This window comes from Triticum aestivum, chromosome 1A, assembly GCF_018294505.1.
Source record: "Triticum aestivum cultivar Chinese Spring chromosome 1A, IWGSC CS RefSeq v2.1, whole genome shotgun sequence".
NCBI classification, from domain to species: Eukaryota; Viridiplantae; Streptophyta; class Magnoliopsida; order Poales; family Poaceae; genus Triticum; species Triticum aestivum.
In genome coordinates this window covers 490,841,580-490,860,552 of record NC_057794.1, presented here as the reverse complement: position 1 = coordinate 490,860,552, position 18,973 = coordinate 490,841,580, and the positions used below count along the sequence as shown (strand labels likewise).

The window sequence follows — 18,973 nt, the reverse complement described above, 5'->3', positions numbered from 1 at the left end:
ATACGTGTTTACATTAAACGGTGGGGCTGTAAGTTGGTGCAGTTCTAAATAAAGCGTTGTAGCGGGATCTACATGTGAAGCGGAGTACATAGCTGCTTCGGAAGCAGCAAATGAAGGAGTCTGGATGAAGGAGTTCATATCCGATCTGGGTGTCATACCTAGTGCATCGGGTCCAATGAAAATCTTTTGTGACAATACTGGTGCAATTGCCTTGGCAAAGGAGTCCAGATTTCACAAGAGAACCAAGCACATCAAGAGACGCTTCAATTCCATCCGGGATCTAGTCCAGGTGGGAGACATAGAGATTTGCAAGATACATATGGATCTGAATATTGCAGACCCGTTGACTAAGCCTCTTCCACGAGCAAAACATGATCAGCACCAAGGCTCCATGGGTGTTAGAATCATTACTGTGTAATCTAGATTATTGACTCTAGTGCAAGTGGGAGACTGAAGGAAATATGCCCTAGAGGCAATAATAAAGTTATTATTTATTTCCTTATAATCATGATAAATATTTATTATTCATGCTAGAATTGTATTAACCGGAAACATAATACATGTGTGAATACATAGACAAACAAAGTGTCACTAGTATGCCTCTACTTGACTAGCTCGTTAATCAAAGATGGTTATGTTTCCTAACCATGAACAATGAGTTGTTATTTGATTAACGGGATCACATCATTAGGAGAATGATCTGATTGACATGACCCATTCCATTAGCTTAGCACCCGATCGTTTAGTATGTTGCTATTGCTTTCTTCATGACTTATACATGTTCCTATAACTATGAGATTATGCAACTCCCGTTTACCGGAGGAACACTTTGGGTACTACCAAACGTCACAACGTAACTGGGTGATTATAAAGGAGTACTACAGGTGTCTCCAAAGGTACATGTTGGGTTGGCGTATTTCGAGATTAGGTTTTGTCACTCCGATTATCGGAGAGGTATCTCTGGGCCCTCTCGGTAATGCACATCACTTAAGCATTGCAAGCATTGCAACTAAATGAGTTAGTTGTGGGATGATGTATTACAGAACGAGTAAAGAGAGTTGCAGGCAACGAGATTGAACTAGGTATTGGAATACCGACGATCGAATCTCGGGCAAGTAACATACCGATGACAAAGGGAACGACGTATGTTGTTATGCGGTCTGACCGATAAAGATCTTCATAGAATATGTAGGAGCCAATAGGGCATCCAGGTCCCGCTATTGGTTATTGACTGGAGACATGTCTCGGTCATGTCTACATTGTTCTCGAACCCGTAGGGTCCGCACGCTTAAGGTTACGATGACAGTTATATTATGAGTTTATGCATTTTGATGTACCGAAGGTTGTTCGGAGTCCCGGATGTGATCACGGACATGACAAGGAGTCTCGAAATGGTCGAGACATAAAGATTGATATATTGGAAGCCTATGTTTGGATATCGGAAGTGTTCCGGGTGAAATCGGGATTTTACCGGAGTACCGGGAGGTTACCGGAACCCCCCGGGAGCTAAATGGGCCATGATGGGCCTTAGTGAAAAAGAGAAGAGGCAGCCCTACATGGGCCGCGCGCCCCTCCCCTCCCTTGGTCCGAATTGGACAAGGAGAGGGGGCCGGCCCCTTTCTCTCTTTCCCCCCCTCCACAAGTCCTATTCCCAGAGGGAGTAGGACTCTCCTGGCGCGCCCTATGTGGCCGGCCAGCCTCCCCCCCCCTTTGGTCCTTTATATACTGAGGCAGAGGCACCCTAGAGACACACAAGTTGATCCACGTGATCTTTTCCTTAGCCGTGTGCGGCGCCCCCAGCCACCATAGTCCTCGATAATACTGTAGCGGAGTTTAGGCGAAGCCCTGCTGCTGTAGTGCATCAAGATCATCACCACGCCGTCATGCTGACGGAACTCTTCCCCGACACTTTGCTGGATCGGAGTCCGGGGATCGTCATCGAGCTGAACGTGTGCTAGAACTCGGAGGTGTCGTAGTTTCGGTGATTGATCGGTCGGATTGTGAAGACGTACGACTACATCAACCAAACGCTTCCGTTGTCGATCTACTAGGTATGTAGATCACACTCCCCCCTCTCGTTGCTATGCATCACATGATCTTGCGTGTGCGTAGGAATTTTTTTGAAATTACTACGTTCCCCAAAATGCAATCCATACCGATGCATGCAAGGGGTTGGAGAATGCCATTTCTAAGGTCTACCCAAATTGTGAACATAGAGAATGCATGATGCATCTAATGCTCAACTTCAAGAAAAAGTTCAAAGGTGACATACTAGATAATATGTGGCCTGCAGCTTGGACATATGAAGTAGAGAAGCATGATTCACTAATGGCAGAAATACAAGCACAAATCGCCGAAGCAATAGCCTATTTGAACATGCATCACAACCGTGTGTGGACAAGAAGCAAATTTTCAGCAATGACAAAAGTTGAGTGTGTTAGCAATAATTTGGCAGAGGTTTTCAACAATTGGATTAAGGATGTGAAGCAACTTGCACTTGTTGAGCTTTTGGACAACCTTAGAGAAATGATAATGATATTGTTCGAGAAAAGGAGAGCCGTTAGTGAAGCGCTGCTAGGTTACATACTACCTAGTGTGATAAAGGAGTTGAATCTGAAAAGTAAGGGGCTGCATTATTTGGAAGCAAGAGCATCGCCAAATATAGCTGAGATTTCAGGAAATGGATGGAGGCACATCGTTAACTTGGAGAAAAACGAGTGCTCTTGTAGAAGATGGCAGATTTGTGGTAAACCTTGCACACATGCTCTTCGGTTCATCTTCTCCAAAAAAGCCAAGCTAGAGGATTATGTTGCAGAGTGCTTCTCAGTGGCAAGGTTCCAAGCAGCATATGTTGGAGTTCTCATGCCAATTAGGGGCAGATCCCAATGGCCCAAGGTAAATCCCGGATTTGATATGATCCCTCCCAAACTTACCAAGAGTGCTGGACGTCCAAGAACTAGGAGGATAAAGAATTACACCGAAGGTGGAACCGGTAGAAGACACAAATGCAAAAGATGTGGAGCAATAGGCCATCTTCGAAAGACATGCAAGGAGCCTGAGATGGAAAGTGACGCGGATCGAGATGCTACTCCTCCTCCGCGGTATTTATTTCATAACTCTCATCTCTTTCACTTGTATTTATTTCATGATGTTACTCCTCTTCCATGGTATTTCTTTCATGATACTACTTCTCACATTGTTGCCAAATGTCCTACATATTAATTACTAACAATATTGTTTTGAATGTAGGAAAAAGTCAAAGGTTGAAGCAAGCATTGTGGCTACTTCTCCTAAGACACCAACTAAGCAAGGTACTCAACTTGATACTCCTACGAGTCCAATGACAAGGCAGAGGGCAGCAGCTATTGCAGTTGCTTGTACGCCTCCTAGTGGATCTACAAGGAGTAAAATTGCTGCTCCTAGCCCTCTACGGCGAGTTTAGTGCATTTGGTTGGGAGAATCATCATCTTTTGCTTATGGTTGTGAGAACCATGATCTTTTGTTTGAAGAAATGGTGGTCTGAACCATTATGTGTTGATGCTAGCTTCTTTTGAACCATTATGTATCGTTGTTGATGTTATCTTATTTCGAACCATTATGTATCATTGTTGATTTGTTGCTATATTGATGTTCAATGATGCAAACTGAGATTATGCTGAATTGGTGATGTTTTCATGTCAAAATGCTGCTGAAATGCTATCAAAATGCTGCTGAAATGCTGTCAAAATGCTGCTGAAATGTTGTTATATTGATGTTCAATGGTGTAAACTTAGATTATGTTGAATTTGTGATGTTTTCATGTCAAAATGCTGCCGAAATGCTGTCAAAATGCTGCTGGAATTTTTCAAAATGATGCTGAAAAGTTGCTATCTTGTTGGATGATGCAAAGTAAGAGTATGTTGAGTTGGTGATGTTTTCATGTCAATTGGCTCCTGAAATGTTGCACTATAGCTGCTCTTTTTGTTGTTGAAATGTATGCTTTGGGCCGTGAAGAGGTAAGGGTATAGAAGTCTTTTTTGGATGGTGTTAGTCTCCGTTAGTCACTAGTGGTATTTTGGCTAGAGAAAACTGAAAGTAGTGGTATATTGGCAAGTTGGTTTTTCATAGTGGTATTTTGGCAAGTTTGGTTTCTCATAGTGGCATTCTGGCTATTGTCTCTAAATTGTGTGGAGGATTGAGCGTCGACATTGTGGATGAGGAAAAGGGAGTACAGGGCAGGTGGAGGAGTGGGAGAAAGAAGCGTACGGCGACAGCTTCGTTGTCGAGGAGCGGGCCGAGTAGGGTAGAGGAGAAGAGTTGGCGAGGCTTGTTGCCTAAGCTCAATATGTTGGAGCATGCCTCGGGCTACTCCTGCTACTGGCGGAGCTCAGCAAGGTCTGTTGGGGATTGGGGATTGCGGTCATTTTTCTGTTAAAACATTTTCAAATTTTTTAAAAATATTCAGAAATCTAATTTGGCTATGAATTTCCAAAGATGTTGACTAAGTCTTTTAAATGTTTGCAAACTTGAACAATGTTCATAAATATAAAAAATTCAGGAATATGGAAAAAAATCATACTCATGAGTTTTTGAAAATGTTCACATATTCTAAAATTATTTACAAATTTAAATAATGTTTGTGAATTTTTTAAATCATGAATATGAAAAATATTTGCAAGTTCTAAAAAATCACAAATTTTAAATTGTTTAAAAATTCTAAAAAATGTTTGTATCAATACAATGTTTGTGAATTTGAAAATTGTTCAAAAATTCTTAGTTCCTTAGGTATGTTGTCACTACGTGCGTTGGGGCTTTGGGATTCATTGGTGGGCCCATTTATTTGTGGTTATTTTGCACATTCAGGTTATTTGGGCCTGTCACAAGCTGTCATGGCAGTAGTATGGTGTTCTTTGTGTTACGTCTCGGTGTGTGTGTTGTGTTTGTGGTCGATTAGTTCCGTAGGCTAAAACGGAGCTCACATTATTACTACTGGTCGTCATCGAGACTAAAATGTGTATTGATAATACCGCCAAACACCAAACAATTTCATAGTCCTCTCAAAATAAGTAAAACATGGAGCATCAAGCCAAGCCAGTGCCAGCGAATAAGAACACCACCATCCCGAGCATTATGAAAGCCCAACCTAGCAGAGATAAAAATGAAATTGAATCAACCGACCGTAACAACATAAAATCTGAGAGGTCTTGTCCCACGTGTAACATGTAGGATAGCAAGCAAACACGCAGTAGCCCCCCCCCCCCCCCCCACCCCCCCCCCCCCCCCCCCCCCGCGTCCCGACATTTGGGCCCCGCCACCCTTCTAATTTCGAATCAAAAACCGCCACATAATCACAACCCGTTAATCCATAAAACCCACCCGTGCGTGTAGCATTACTCCCCTCGCCCCATGTAGCACCATGTTCGTATAGGGTTGCCTTTTTTATCGTCTTTTCAGCATACATTTTTCTATTTGCGTTGGTTTTTTATTAAAATGTTTTCCAAAAGTTTATACTCCCTCCGTCCACTTTTAAAGTCGTTTCAGACAACTAAAATTGAGTTGTTTTGCACGTTGTCTAAAATGTCTACAACACCTTAAAAAAGTGAATAGCGGGAGTAGAACACTTAGGATTTGCGAGCAAGCGTGCATGGGCGTGGCTCATATAGCGCTAAGTGGATATTGCGTTGCCAAATAAATCTGCTCGGTTTTAAACTATTTATTTTATTTCATTTTGTGCTTCTATTAAAACACTTTTCATTAAAAAACTCACTGTTATTTTTTGAATTTAAAAAACATACAAATTGTAGAAAACATTCACGAATTTAAATATTTTTTAGAAATTTAAAAAAATCCCGAATATGAAACATATATTCATGAATTCTCAAAAATATTCATGAGTTTTAAACTTGTTCATAAATTTTAAAAAAAATCTGGATTCAAAAATGTTAATGAATATGAAAATATTTAAAAACGTTCGCAATTTTGAAGAAAAATATGAATTTTCTAAATAATATTCATAAATTTTAAAATAAAATAAAAAATGAACCTCAAAATAAAAATGAAAAAAGAAAGAAACCAGATAGAGAGAGAAAAGGACATAACTTTTATAAAACTAGCCGGCACAATAGCGTTGCATGGTCTGCATGTATGTGCGGAATACAAATTGTCATAATAACCATAGGAAAAAAAATCGGAAAACGCTTGCAGTTCAGTGCACCGGCCGAACGCTTTGGCCAGTCGTCTTCTCACACGCGCATATTTATCTCTTTCTCCTTTATTTCACAATAGAAAAAGCATCGCAGCTCATTCATGCCGACTACAGCCTTTGCCCACCCCCTCGCCGAGTGCCTCTGGCCGGATCCGTGCTGTTCCTCCAAGCCGGCATGCCTCCCCTGTCGGATATTGTCTGTCGGCCATCATAGAGTCACCGGCCTCCCCTTCCTTCAGCATGGGGGCGATCCCCTTTCCCATTTTTCTCACATGTTTCTTCTTCGGCGAGTAGGCCGCCGCCTCCCACGCGCACCTCCTCAACAAGCCTCCCCCCCCCCCCCCCCCCCCGCTCCGCCTCATCCAATGCCACCGGTGTTGCAGACGAGAAAAACTATGACCAGGGACAACGATGTTGCAACCGGCAACGAGAAAAGCTACGACCAGAGAGGACGATGTTGCAACCGGCGAGGAGAAAAGCGACGAGAAAGTTGGGTCGGCCACTGCGCAACACTAAAAGTTGCAACCGACGATGATAATGTTACAACTGGTATTGTCGAAAGCTTCAACCGGAGACGACGGGGATCGAGGGTCGGCCACCATGCAACCACGGGAGCTGCAACCGGTGATGAAAAAAGCTTCAACCGGCGATATACGAAGCTTCAACTGGCATCAGGGAAAGCAAAAAGTTGCAATTGTTGACACAAAAACTTCAACCATCTACTCCCTCCGTTCCGAATTACTCGTCGTAGAAATGGATGTATCTAGATGTATTTTAGTTCTAGATACATCCATTTCTGCAACGAGTAATATGGAACGAAGGGAGTATTTGAAAAGCTTCAACTAGAGACCGGCGAGAAATAGCTGTAGCGGCGAGGCGTTGATGCACACGATGTTTTCTATGCACCAATGGTGTTGCGGCAGATGCTGGAACCGACGCCCCCGCCATTGCTGCATAGGAAGGGGCAGATCAGTGGACGTCGGTATTGCAACCGACGAGCTGCCACGGTGAGCGGCGACGACGAGCGGCGACGGCGCAATGGCATAGGGAGGCCGACGAGTGTGGATGACGCGGGTGGCTGGCAAGTTGGGTGGCTGAAGACAACACAGGCGACCCGCGGCTCCGCAAGCACGGATCCACGTGTGATTTCTATTCTCCCCCGGGTGTTTGACTTGTCTGGGAAGAGATTTGAGAAATAGGTGGACACATCAGACAGCTAAACAAGATTAGATTGGACGAGCGCGGTGTGACCGGCCGAAATTTCGGCCCGCCTCCCGGCGCCTGTCACTAGCCAATAATTTCACAACTAAAGATCGACATGTCAAAGCGTGTGCTATCCTCCTGTTCTTGTATATATGCGGGGCAAAAAAAAAATCTTGCCATGGCCTCTAGTCCTTTTTATATTTTGATTTGATGAGTTGTGCCCACTTCAGTAATTTTGTAACGATTGAGACGCTAAAATGTAAAATTAAAAACAAAGAGGCGCCAGATTGAAAATATGAAGAACCGCCGAAATTTTCTCGCTCGTTCCGTTCGTCTTCTCAAATCCAATCCCCCCAAAACCACCACAACCCTAGGGCCTCCCGATCCCCGATCACCGGCCACGAACGATGCCGCCGAAGCTGGTGCGGCAGCTGGGCGAGATGGAGGAGCTCGTGGAGGAGATCCTCATCCGCCTCCCGCCGGACGATCCCGGGAACCTCCTCCGCGCCTCCCTCGCGTGCAAGCCGTGGCGCCGCCTCCTCGCCAGCTGCGGCTTCCGTCGCCGGTACCGCGACTTCCACCGAACGCCTCCAATGCTCGGCTTTCTCCACAGCTGGCTGTGCACCGAGTTCGTCCCCACCACTGACTTCCGCCCGTGCGAGCCCGATCTCCTGCACAGTCGTTACTCCATGGAGGACTGCCGCCACGGCCGCGTCCTCCTCCAGTACTTCGATAGGGATGCGAACATCCCGCTCTTAGTCATCTGGGAGCCCGTGACGGGCAGCCAGACGGTGCTGCGCTGCCCCGAAATGCCGGGGACGAGCAGCTCTGCGTCGGTGCTCTGTGCCGCGGACGGCTGCAGGCACGATGACTGCCATTTGGGTCCATCCCTTGTGGTTTTCGTCAGCCTTGACGAGGAAGCGAGGGTCGCCACTGCCTCCGTGTACTCGTCGGAGACGGGTAACTGGAGCTCTCCGGTCACTCTGGATGTTGGTTTTGTTGAGATTGAAATCAGCTTCACCACGATGCCTAGTGTTCTCGTTGGAGACGTGCTCTATTTCCCCATTTCGAGGGACCATAGTAATGGTACTCTCATGTATGACTTGGCTGGGTACTGTCTATCGGACATTCATCTGCCGTGCTCAATGGGGTGCCCCATCGGACGTGGATTTTTAGAACATCTGCACCCGGGCCCTTCTATCCTAGTTGTCCAATATTACTTTAAGATCTGTGCAACACAACTAACTTTTTATCTGAAATTTTCTCTTTTTTGTTTCTCTCGCATAAAACATGTTTTGAAGTTCAAACCTTTGCAGCGTGGCAAAGCTTTCTATCTAGAATCTAGGATAAATCTTTCAGATTTTTTGGTCAAAAATAAATATACAAAAAAATTATTTTTGACCAAAAAATCTGAAAGATTTATCCTAGATTCTAGATAGAAAGCTTTGGCACGCTGCAAAGGTTTGAACTTCAAAACATGTTTTATGCGAGAGAAACAAAAAAGAGAAATGTGTTTGCACGAATCGCGAAGCGCAGAATGGATGGCTAGATAGGAAGGGCCTGGGTGCAGGTGTTCTTTTATATATTTTCGGTGCCCCATCGCCCCTATCCTCATGGCATCGGACGACGGTCGGCTTGGGCTCGCAGAGCTGTACAATTTCGACCTCACCATCTGGTGGAGGGAGGTGGATCCTGATGGACTTGCGTCATGGACACGACGGAGCCGCATCAACCTCGAGACTATTCTCCCCGTTGGCGATCCCGAGGTAACCACGGAGTTGGTTGGCTCCATCGAGGGCACTGTCATTGTTTTTGCAATCACGGATCTTGGCACCTATATGATCGATCTCAAGTCACTAAGCTTGAAGGAGCTCTCCAACGAGCTGTGTCAGCAAGAAGGTATTACATGGGCCCTCTATCCCTACCTTAGCTTCTACAGTCCACCAGGTATCTTTACTAATTTTTAGTTTTTTACATTTAGTTGTGAGTATATGTTAATTAATCTATTTCAGTTGTTGTGCCACAAAATAAGACAGTGAATGTGTATCAGACCTTAAGATGCATGGTTTCATCCTACTGACTTGTACACCATTTAGCAGGGACAGGTGTTGTGGCTGAAGCATCAAGTGAAGCTGGACATGGCGATGATGAAGCATAAATATCAAGCAGGCCATCCAAGCATGGAAGTTCAGATTGTTATTTTGGTGTTGGCTTTTGTTTTGTTTTGTTTTCGAGTTTGATGGGTGAGGGAGAGTTGTGTTATGTCTTGTTAAGAACCTGTCTCTGTTCTTGTTAAGCATTCTAGCTAATCCCTCAGTCCCATAATATGTGAGCGTTTTGACACTAGTGTAGTGTCAGAAACGCTCTTGTATTATGGGACGGTGGGAGTACATTTCATTAAAGCATGTGAAAAGGTTTCCTTTTGTCTAAAAATCGACTGAAGTTTTGTGCATAACAACTCGTATAAGTTTAGACAGTGCTAGCTGCAAACTGCCATGCATGGACAGACACAGCAATCTGCTAAGGAGAATCAACTTGCCTACTGATGTTGAAGTTTTCCAGGGCTAATGCTTTAGCTATTCCGTGAACATGATGAATGCTACTATGTGATCCAACTTAAGCATGGGTTTAAGTTTAAGCTCTCGCCCATGGACCACTTGATAAATGTTTGAGATATTTTGTTTTCCTGTTATTTGTTAAGCTACAGGTTTGTCACACTGCTCTTTGGTTTATAATAAATTGGTTGTGTGCATCTTTGATTTATAGGTGTGAATTCTATTGTTGTTGTATTGCTTTGAAATGTTGTAAAGAATCGATAAGGCTCTCTTGAAGAAAATGAACAGATGAATAATGTGCTGTTATGCAATCTTCAAGATTCACAGATTTACGGTTGTCTAACTCACAGTGAATTGACCATGTAGTGGCAAAGGTTGCCCCATAGTCAGAAATACTATATATGAGCAACACATGGACAGATTGGGGGATGTAATCGTCATGGAAGCATCAAGAATTCCGCTATGTATAGATATTGCAGGCAGTATCTTGTTTGGACTGCCACGACACCGGCTTGATGGAGATGCTCCGTGCGCCGGTTATTCATGCTCTTCGGAGGCTGCACCATCATGTGCAGGTTACACCTGCAGCTCAAGATCTTTGGTGATGAAAATGTATAAGATATGGCAGCAAATGCTGATCCATTCGAACAAATCCTCAATGCAGCGCTGGTGAGATAAGCATAGATCCATAAATATATAAGAGTTATCGTAAGAGTTAACATGTAGAAGCATCAATCTTTTCCTGCAGATGCAATGTCTTGCTACTAAACAAAGCATACAAGAACACGATGATGTTTCATGATAGTTGTTGCATGCTGAACTAATTTTGCAGTTCTACTGGAATGTTCTACCACGAACCCGGAGTCTGAAAGAATTCCCAGATCACCACCAAGACAAGATATGGCGAGTTGATCGGCAAACTCTTAGCAGACCCTGACTTCTCCGGTTCCCAAAGATACCACACCATCAGCTTCCTAATTTACTATAGCAACAGCTGCTGTTAGTTTAATGAAACCTGAAAAGGAAGAGGAAAAATTAGGGACACTTTTGAGTAAACAGGTGAAGAGATTGAGCGAAATGGAAACACAGTCAAAGGAAATTCTTGAGTAAACATAACAGCTACCATAGTCCATCAATATCTGTTCCCAAAACTGAAATAGAACACCTGAGTTATCATCAGGACACCATTTTTTTTTTCTGCTCAAGTCTTGATTACAGCAGAAATTACACCATGACCAAATGTCTAGAGATATCAAGCTTAAGTTTCACCCCTGAATCAGTTGGTGATAACATTCCATGAAAAGGAAAGACAGTGGAGTATCATGGCAAGGCTAGGTTCTAGTACAGTATTCCAGAAATGGACGATGCTAGGCATCCTATGTGCCGGCTAGTTTAGAAACACAACAGCCAGAGTACTTTTTGGCAGCAGCAAGTTGCTGCCACAAGAATAATGAATGAAAGAACAAGTTCAGGTAGCACGCCTTCAATAATAATCATTCTACGGAGTGAATATGTTAGTAGTCTTGACTTGAGTCCCCAAAACATTGCTCGTCCCAGATAGAAAAGTTCCTTTGTGCCGGCTATTAGGAACACTAATACACCTGGATGGAAGGTTGGGAGGCCAATTCTGACACGATAACCAGTACTTTTGGGGAACACCAAGTTGCTGCCACAAGAACATGAATGAAAGAAGGAAAATACTGCACACATGACACTCCAGCGCCCGACTCTAGTAATCCATCGGCGTGCTGCACCCCAATTCTACCAAGTTCAGGTAGCACGCTTTCAATAATAATCATTCTACGGAGTGAATATGTTAATTATCTTGACTCGAGTCCGCAAAATATTGCTAGTCCCACTAAAACCCCAACTAGAGCTCAGCCAACCAGAAGCTGGTATTAAGTAGAACAATATGTTGGACGGCACAGAGAAAACTGGCTGAAATGGTATTAGTAAATGGCAAAAATATGCAGCCGTTGTTTTCTCAATCCATAAACTACATGGATTGAGTAAGAGATACTTGTACTGTAACAACAACGCAGCATCCTAACTATACATGTGAATTGATCAGATACAACTGACACTGGATGAATAAAGAAGCATCGGCTAAAAGAAAGCAACAGAAGAGGTGATTCATTCACTGGTACCTTCATCTCTTCTGCAGATTGTCTGCACGAACCAGAACATCTGCCAAACTCTTGTTCTTCTTAACACCTTTGTTGCCTGAAAAAGGTTCATTTGATCAATGTGCAAGAATTTGAACAAACACAACAAATTTCTGTTCATCGCATACATGAGTTGAGCTAAAAAAAGCCCTAATAGTTAGGGAAGGTTATGAATTATTCAGCACAGTGTACCCATAAGCCATAGGCCCATAGCACAAATAATTACTGTACATGATCTAATTATTCAGCAAGGTAACACTTGAATAGTGTACATGAGTGGTTAGATGGACTCGACATATTTAAATCCATTTCTAAATACTGAGAGATGGTAATGAAATGTAGAACATGCATTGTGTACTGGAAAGTCACAAACAGCATAAAATTATAATCACGTTCTAGATAAGAGCATTCTAGCTTGTAGAAGTACCAAAGAAGGAGAATGCTGTTTTGGATTAGAAATTAGTCATTCATTGAGTTAATTAAGTCAAAGTCACTGGCCAAGGCCTATCGTATTTCTCCCATGATTGATGAGCTTTCTGGAGCAATGGAAGGCCAAAACCTCCCAGTCAAGATTGAAGAGATGAGCGACTGACGATTAATGTCATGAACACCAATAGTAACCAGGATAAGATTATTCGAACTTGTCAGCTATAGTGATTACCATGAAAGCAAACAAAATAGTTGCAAATTTTCTGTTCAGAGGCTAAATCACTGAAACTACAATGAATATGTTTTCAGAAAAATTCTTTATGCCCAAGGCCAACAGGTTAAAAATGACAAAAGGTTGGAAGTTCTAACTTAATGAATGGACTGAGAACTGGAGGTCCTAAGCAGTTTGAATCTAGCACCATTTTAAGCCTAATTAAGAACAGAAAAGGAACAAAAGTGGAATTATAAGTTGTGTTTTTCGATAAGACTGATACATACTAATCCATGGCTGCAATTTATGCTACCATTTCCTAGTGGTTAGTTAAAGATCAACGGGCCCTTTCTCATACACATCACCAGTCAACAATCAAACTAATCCCCTTTCAAACTTTTCTTTGTGATACCAACAGTTACCAAGCACATGGTATATATATTACTAATGTTTGAGTGGTTATTTAGCTATGGGAGACAAAAATATCATGTATATTGGACGATTCCAACATAAGAATCAACAAATCCTACCCGTAAGATGCAGAAAACAAATTCCTCGGAGAAAATCTACAGTTCTTGGCAACACCTGCATTGCACTTGCACATGTAAAGATGGAAGAAAAACAGAGTAGGAGCGGGTCACAACCTGCAGAAGGGATCTGGCTCGATCCAAGCCACGGCGGAAGAACACAAGGTACGAAGCAGGGTTCGCCCGATCTATACGCATAACTCCGAAACGGAAGGTCTATCTTCATGTCCACGACGAAGACGACTCGTGGCGTACCCTCAAGAGTGGTGATGCAGGCCGACATGTAGACAACATTGGCGGTAAGTGGGTCAAGAAACCCAACTTGTGGCGTGTTATCCCCCTTTAAGGGTAGCCACGGGTGGCCGTACCGGTGAGTCTCGTAGCGGCTGAGGTCGAGCCGGTGCTCCAGCGTCCAGCCGGTGCCATTGTTGTCGAGCACGAAGCAGCTGAGCACAAATGGCTCTTCTTGAGAGACCTCGATGTACCGCAGCCGCCCTTGGCTGACGCACAGGCGCCGGTGCTTCGATGTGACGCACAGGCGCCCTCTTCTTCGATGTGGGGCGGCGGCCGGCAGCACGCTGCCCCTCGGCAGCTCGACGAAGCAGAGCTCCGGGCGGTCGCTGAAGGGGTCGGCGGAGATGGCGCCGCAGGTCGCGTCCAGCCACCACCTCCCGGTCCAGCACCATCGCCCGCTCGCACGTGGAGACCGGCAGAGATTCCCACCTGCCTGTTTCCGAGAGAAACCGGGCCATCCGGTCCCCCTGCAGCGCGGCGACGGCGAACCTGTCGGGCGGCCCGTGCCCGTCGTGGCCGCGACCGGCTCGGGTGAGTAGGCCCGTGTGCTCGCCGCACATGAGCTTTCTGACATGAGGCTCGTAGTCGTAGAAGTGACGAACTGATTTCCGCATTCGGTACGGCCGTACAGCCTGCGACGTTTTGTGGAAGCCGAGGAGGAGGCCATTTGGAGCGCGTGAGTTTGAACAGCTGCGCGCTGCCCATCGGCTGAGCTCAACGGCACCACCATTTTCCCGCCGAAACGCTCCGGGCCTTTGAGCCTCCCTAAAACCAGGAGCCCCTATACGGATCAGCCCATTCAAGCTTCCTTGTTCTAAAAAACAAAAGGTGGCCAAAATCAAGCTTCGAAAACAGAATATGGCGTCCCTCATTTCTTCCTCCTCCCGTGATACAGTCGTAGTAGATCCAGCAGTTGCCGTACAATCTTCTTTAAAAGAAGTAGTTATAACAAAAGAAAGAACCAAATAATTCGTTTCTTCTAAGCTGCAGCACACAGCGCAGACTCCAACATATGCTTGCAAAGATGGACATCTCGCACACAGAAAACAGGTCATGGTGATATATCCTACTGAATTCAGACTCGCCTAATAACTAGCATAGCAAGTACTGGCATCAGGCCAAGCAGCCCCTACTTCATCCTTGTCACTTAACAAGAGCAATGCACCATCATTTGGCACCAAATCATGCATAGTTTAGGCAGCCAACCCTGAACCGTTCCAACTAAATCGTCAGTTCAACACCTATGACGGAACCAGAAATCCCTAGACAAGATTCCTCATCGCCCATCAGAGTAAACATGTGTGCGCATCAACTCTGCTAGGAATGAATCGTCTTGCTAGTGTTTACAGCACATACGCTGTGCAAACGTGGTACCGTGAATTGATCGTGACCGGCGCTCCAAAAATTCAGGCTTCTCCAGATTGCCCCCTGCATCAGTAAGCTACTACCACCATCAGCTTCCTACTCAGCATCTGTTAGCTTTAAGAAACCTGAGGAGAAAAAAATAAGGAACATCAGAGACACACACATCGCAAAAAAAAATATTATTTGTATGATTGACGTGGGAATCTAAATTATAGGGAGACTGTAATAAGCATGGTGATTGATTTCGAATAAACATGTGAAGAGGATGGGTGATACGCAAAAACAGCAAAATGAAACTACTGAATGAACTGCTGTTCGGATAACTTCTTTTAGATATCTCTTGTTGCCCGCTATGTGATTCGGCTTTCGAGAATGGGTGTGTGCCCAGCATCTGCTGGTATCCCAGCTTTACTTTCCACCAAGAAAAAAAAATCTTGAGTAAACAAAAAAACGCTAATGTAGTCCATCTATCTGCATTTCCAAAACTGTAACAATACTGTCAATCTGGCAACATGTTTATTTTCTATCCAAGTCTTGGTTGCAAAAGAAAATCACAAAACGATCGATTTGTTAGCAATTATCAGGATTCAGTTTCAGGCTCTAATTGGTTGATGATAATAATTCAGGCGAAAGAATAACGGTCGTCCTCATGACAAGGCAATATATGCTTCATGCACGTATACATTGATCATCATGATGAACAAGACTACATCCTTCATGCCTACTAGAGTAGTAGTTCAGAAACACTAATATTCCTGGATACAAGATCCATGCTGACATACCAACTGATAAATGTTCGCAGCCAAGCCAATTGCTACCACAAGAATATGAAGGGAACAACAAGTTCAGGTAGCACACTTGAACGTACTGTAGTAGGCATTCAACAAAGAGAGTATGTTACTAGCCTCGGTTCCCAGTAAATATAACTAGTTCAAAAATTCAAAAAATATTACTAGTTCAGCTAAAACACCAACGACAAGCCAGTATTAAGGAATGTTCGATGAACAGAGAAAATCATAATGTAGTTCATACAGATTTTTTTGAAAAGTCAAACTTTGACCAAATTTATGGAGAAAACTATTTATATCTACAGTACCACATATACGCCGGGATCAAAAGTTACATGCCTGCTTGTTCAGAAACACTAATACATACACCGGGATCAAAGTTCCATGCTGAGGCACCAAATGACAATTTTTGGCAGCTAGCGCAAGTTGCTGCCACAAGAATATGAATGGAGTAGCACACTTCAACAAAATAACCATTCTAAGAGTAAATATGTCACAAGTCTTCATTCCTAGCAAATATTACCAATTCCACTAAAACACCAATTATAACTCAACCAACGAGGAGGACTCTAATATAGATTCACTGAATGTCTAAATTGGTACCTTCATCTTTTGTAGTAGCTGTCGGAATAAGCTACGACATCTACCAGAGTCTTGTTTTTCCGAACGAACTTCTTGCCTGAAAAAGGTTCATTTATTCAACGCACAAGAATTTGAAAACAACAACACTAAGACAATATAATCTATAACAGTGCAGATTTATGTGCATTGCATATAAAAAGTTGAGCTAGGAAAAAAAATGATACTTAGAGCAGGTTAACAAGAATCGATCAGAGTGTGCCCATAAGCCACAACATAATTTGATGAATATATTTATTTTGACAATAACACTTGGTTGTAGACGCGTGATTAAAATGGATATAACATCATAAAATCCTTCAATAGACGAATTATAGAGGCACAGAAATTAAATGTAGAACATGCAGTGTAAATTACATATTCAAAGCCTGCAGATAACTCTTTTTTTTTTCAAAAAAGGAGGACTCTAATCCGGTCCAAGCATTTCATTTTACACGACAGTTCGCAGGAAATATGGACAAGTCGTAACTGAGAGTCTGCACCAGCAACGACCAGATAAGATTACTCGAACTTGTAAGCTACGAAGCAACCAAAACTAGCTAAATTTCTGATCAAAACCAAATAAACTCTTTCTGATCAGGATAAAATGTAGATATGTCCAGGGGTTGGAAATCTAGGAAAAAATTGGGATTGGAACTTGAGACCCCACCCCCAAGTACCTGCACCATTCTAATACAAAATGTGAATATAATACAAGTGTGTCTAGATCAATGCATTGCCATTTCTCATACAAACGAACAATAACAATCTTCTTTGGGCTTTCTATAAGAAACCGAACCCAAGGGTCGTTCGACCATAACAACAACATTTGACATCCAATTGTTAACAAACACAGTGAAGAAACAATTGTTACTAATTACGTGTATTGGTCATTATTGAGTGATCAGGTTATGTAGACAAAAGTATTATGTATATTGCGCTGAAAAGTATGTAATCTAGCAAACTAAACAAGCGAGTCACCTCCTGCAGAAGGGATCCGGCTTGATCCGAGCCAGGGTGGAAGAACACATGGTATGCAGGCGCCGGTGTCGCTGTACGGATAACTCCCAATCACCTCCTCCCTGTCCATGTCCACGGCGACGACGGCTAGCGTGTCAACTGCGAGGTAAACGACGTTGGCATTAACTGGGTCAATGAGGACAATGCGTGTCGTCGCCCCCTGCTGTAAGGGTAGGGACATGTGGCTCGCCCAGAGCTTGTTGAGCACCACCCGGTGCTCCTGCATCCAGCCGCTGCCCCCGTCGTCGAGCACGAAGGAGCTGAGAAGGAACGGTTCGTCCCGAGAGACCTCGACGTAGCGCAGCCGCCCTTGGCTGACACCCATGCGCCGGTACCTGAAGGGCGTGTGCATATGCCAGTCGATGACACCCAAGCTCCTCGCTTGGCCGTGCGCGCCTTCAGGCAGCACGCTGCCCCTCGGCAGCTGGACGAAGGAGAGCTCCGGCCGGTCGCTGAACGGGTCAGCGGAGAGTGCGCCCCAGGACAGGTCGACCCACCACAGGCGACCGCCGAATGCCAGCGTCTCCTGGTCCAGCGTCACTCGCCGCGGCCGCGGAAGTGGGAAAAAGCACGGCGAGAGCGCCACGGCCTCCCACTCCCCTGTTTCCGAACGAAACCGGAGCATCTGCTCCCCGTTCAGCAAGGCAGCGACGAACCTGTCAGGCGGCCCCTGCCCGCGGTCTGATTGGGTGAGCACGCCCATGGACATCTGGGTGGCGAGCATGAAATCGTACTCGGGGTCGGAGACGAAGTCCGGGAGGCGGGATAGCTCGCGGGTGAGAGGGTTGCAGACGAGGCGTGTGACGCGGGGCGCGTGGGCGGGGTCGGGGACGGCGGGGTGCGTGCTCGCCCGACCGGCGCGCCGCTCGCCGGCGGCGGGAGGGGTGAAGCGCGCGTTTAGGACGGAGAGGAAGAGGAGGCCGTCGCAGCTCGCGCCGGAGATGGCGCCGGAGCGCAGTTCCAGGAAGTCTCTGTCGGGGGCGGGGAAGGCCTCGATGACGTGCTCCGGGAGGCGCAGTTCGGAGACATGCGGCGGCTCGGCGAGGCGCGCTGCCGCGCTCCACGCTCCGACGACCTGCGCCACGCGGTCGAGCATGACCCACGGGGGGTGCGCGGCGTCCGTCGCGAGCGAGCGGCGGAGGGCGCCGGAGACGGCGGCAGATAGACCTAGGAGGCGGCGGCGGAGAGGCATCGCGGTGGGGAATTTCCTTGGCTTGGTGTGGTGTGGTGTGGACTGTGGACTCGGTGCGCCGTGGGCGAGAGCAGAGGGTTCACATGGACCGGGGGGGGTCGCGGGAGGAATACAGCCTGCGGTCGTTCCACCGGGTACTCGACTGGGAGATGTCTCCCGGGCCCACTGGTCAGTGAAACGGTCTATTGGGTGGTGGTCTATGCACTGATTTCGTATTAGGAATGGCCGTACGCCTGTAAAGGCTTCTCGAGAAGCCGAGGCATGCCTATGACGTCACCTTTTTCCCGCCAAATTTCGAAGGGATTGGTGTTGGGCCTTCTAGCTTTTTTTTTGTCCGCTACAGCTTACATAAACTTTTTTTTCTTCTTACAAAAACACATATAGCTGATTTCAACCTTGCCGTATAGTCCACGAACCCCCAT

The 18,973-nt window shown here is 45.2% G+C and overlaps 2 protein-coding genes across 2 annotated transcripts; both read right to left on the bottom strand.

Annotated features, from left to right (window-relative positions):
* Window positions 1-10,617: 10,617 nt before the first annotated feature.
* Window positions 10,618-14,298, bottom strand: LOC123190000 (uncharacterized). The gene is made up of 3 exons (XM_044602577.1): window positions 13,392-14,298; window positions 12,090-12,165; window positions 10,618-10,957 (listed from the first exon to the last, which is right to left on the bottom strand). Exons 1-2 carry the CDS (start codon window positions 14,296-14,298, stop codon window positions 12,092-12,094), a joined length of 981 nt encoding a protein of 326 aa, XP_044458512.1. The 3' UTR covers window positions 10,618-10,957; window positions 12,090-12,091.
* Window positions 14,299-14,439: 141 nt separating this feature from the next.
* On the bottom strand, window positions 14,440-18,588 carry LOC123156348 (uncharacterized). The gene is made up of 3 exons (XM_044574507.1): window positions 17,321-18,588; window positions 16,325-16,400; window positions 14,440-15,058 (listed from the first exon to the last, which is right to left on the bottom strand). Exons 1-2 carry the CDS (start codon window positions 18,549-18,551, stop codon window positions 16,327-16,329), a joined length of 1,305 nt encoding a protein of 434 aa, XP_044430442.1. The 5' UTR covers window positions 18,552-18,588; the 3' UTR covers window positions 14,440-15,058; window positions 16,325-16,326.
* Between the last annotated feature and the right edge of the window lie 385 nt (window positions 18,589-18,973).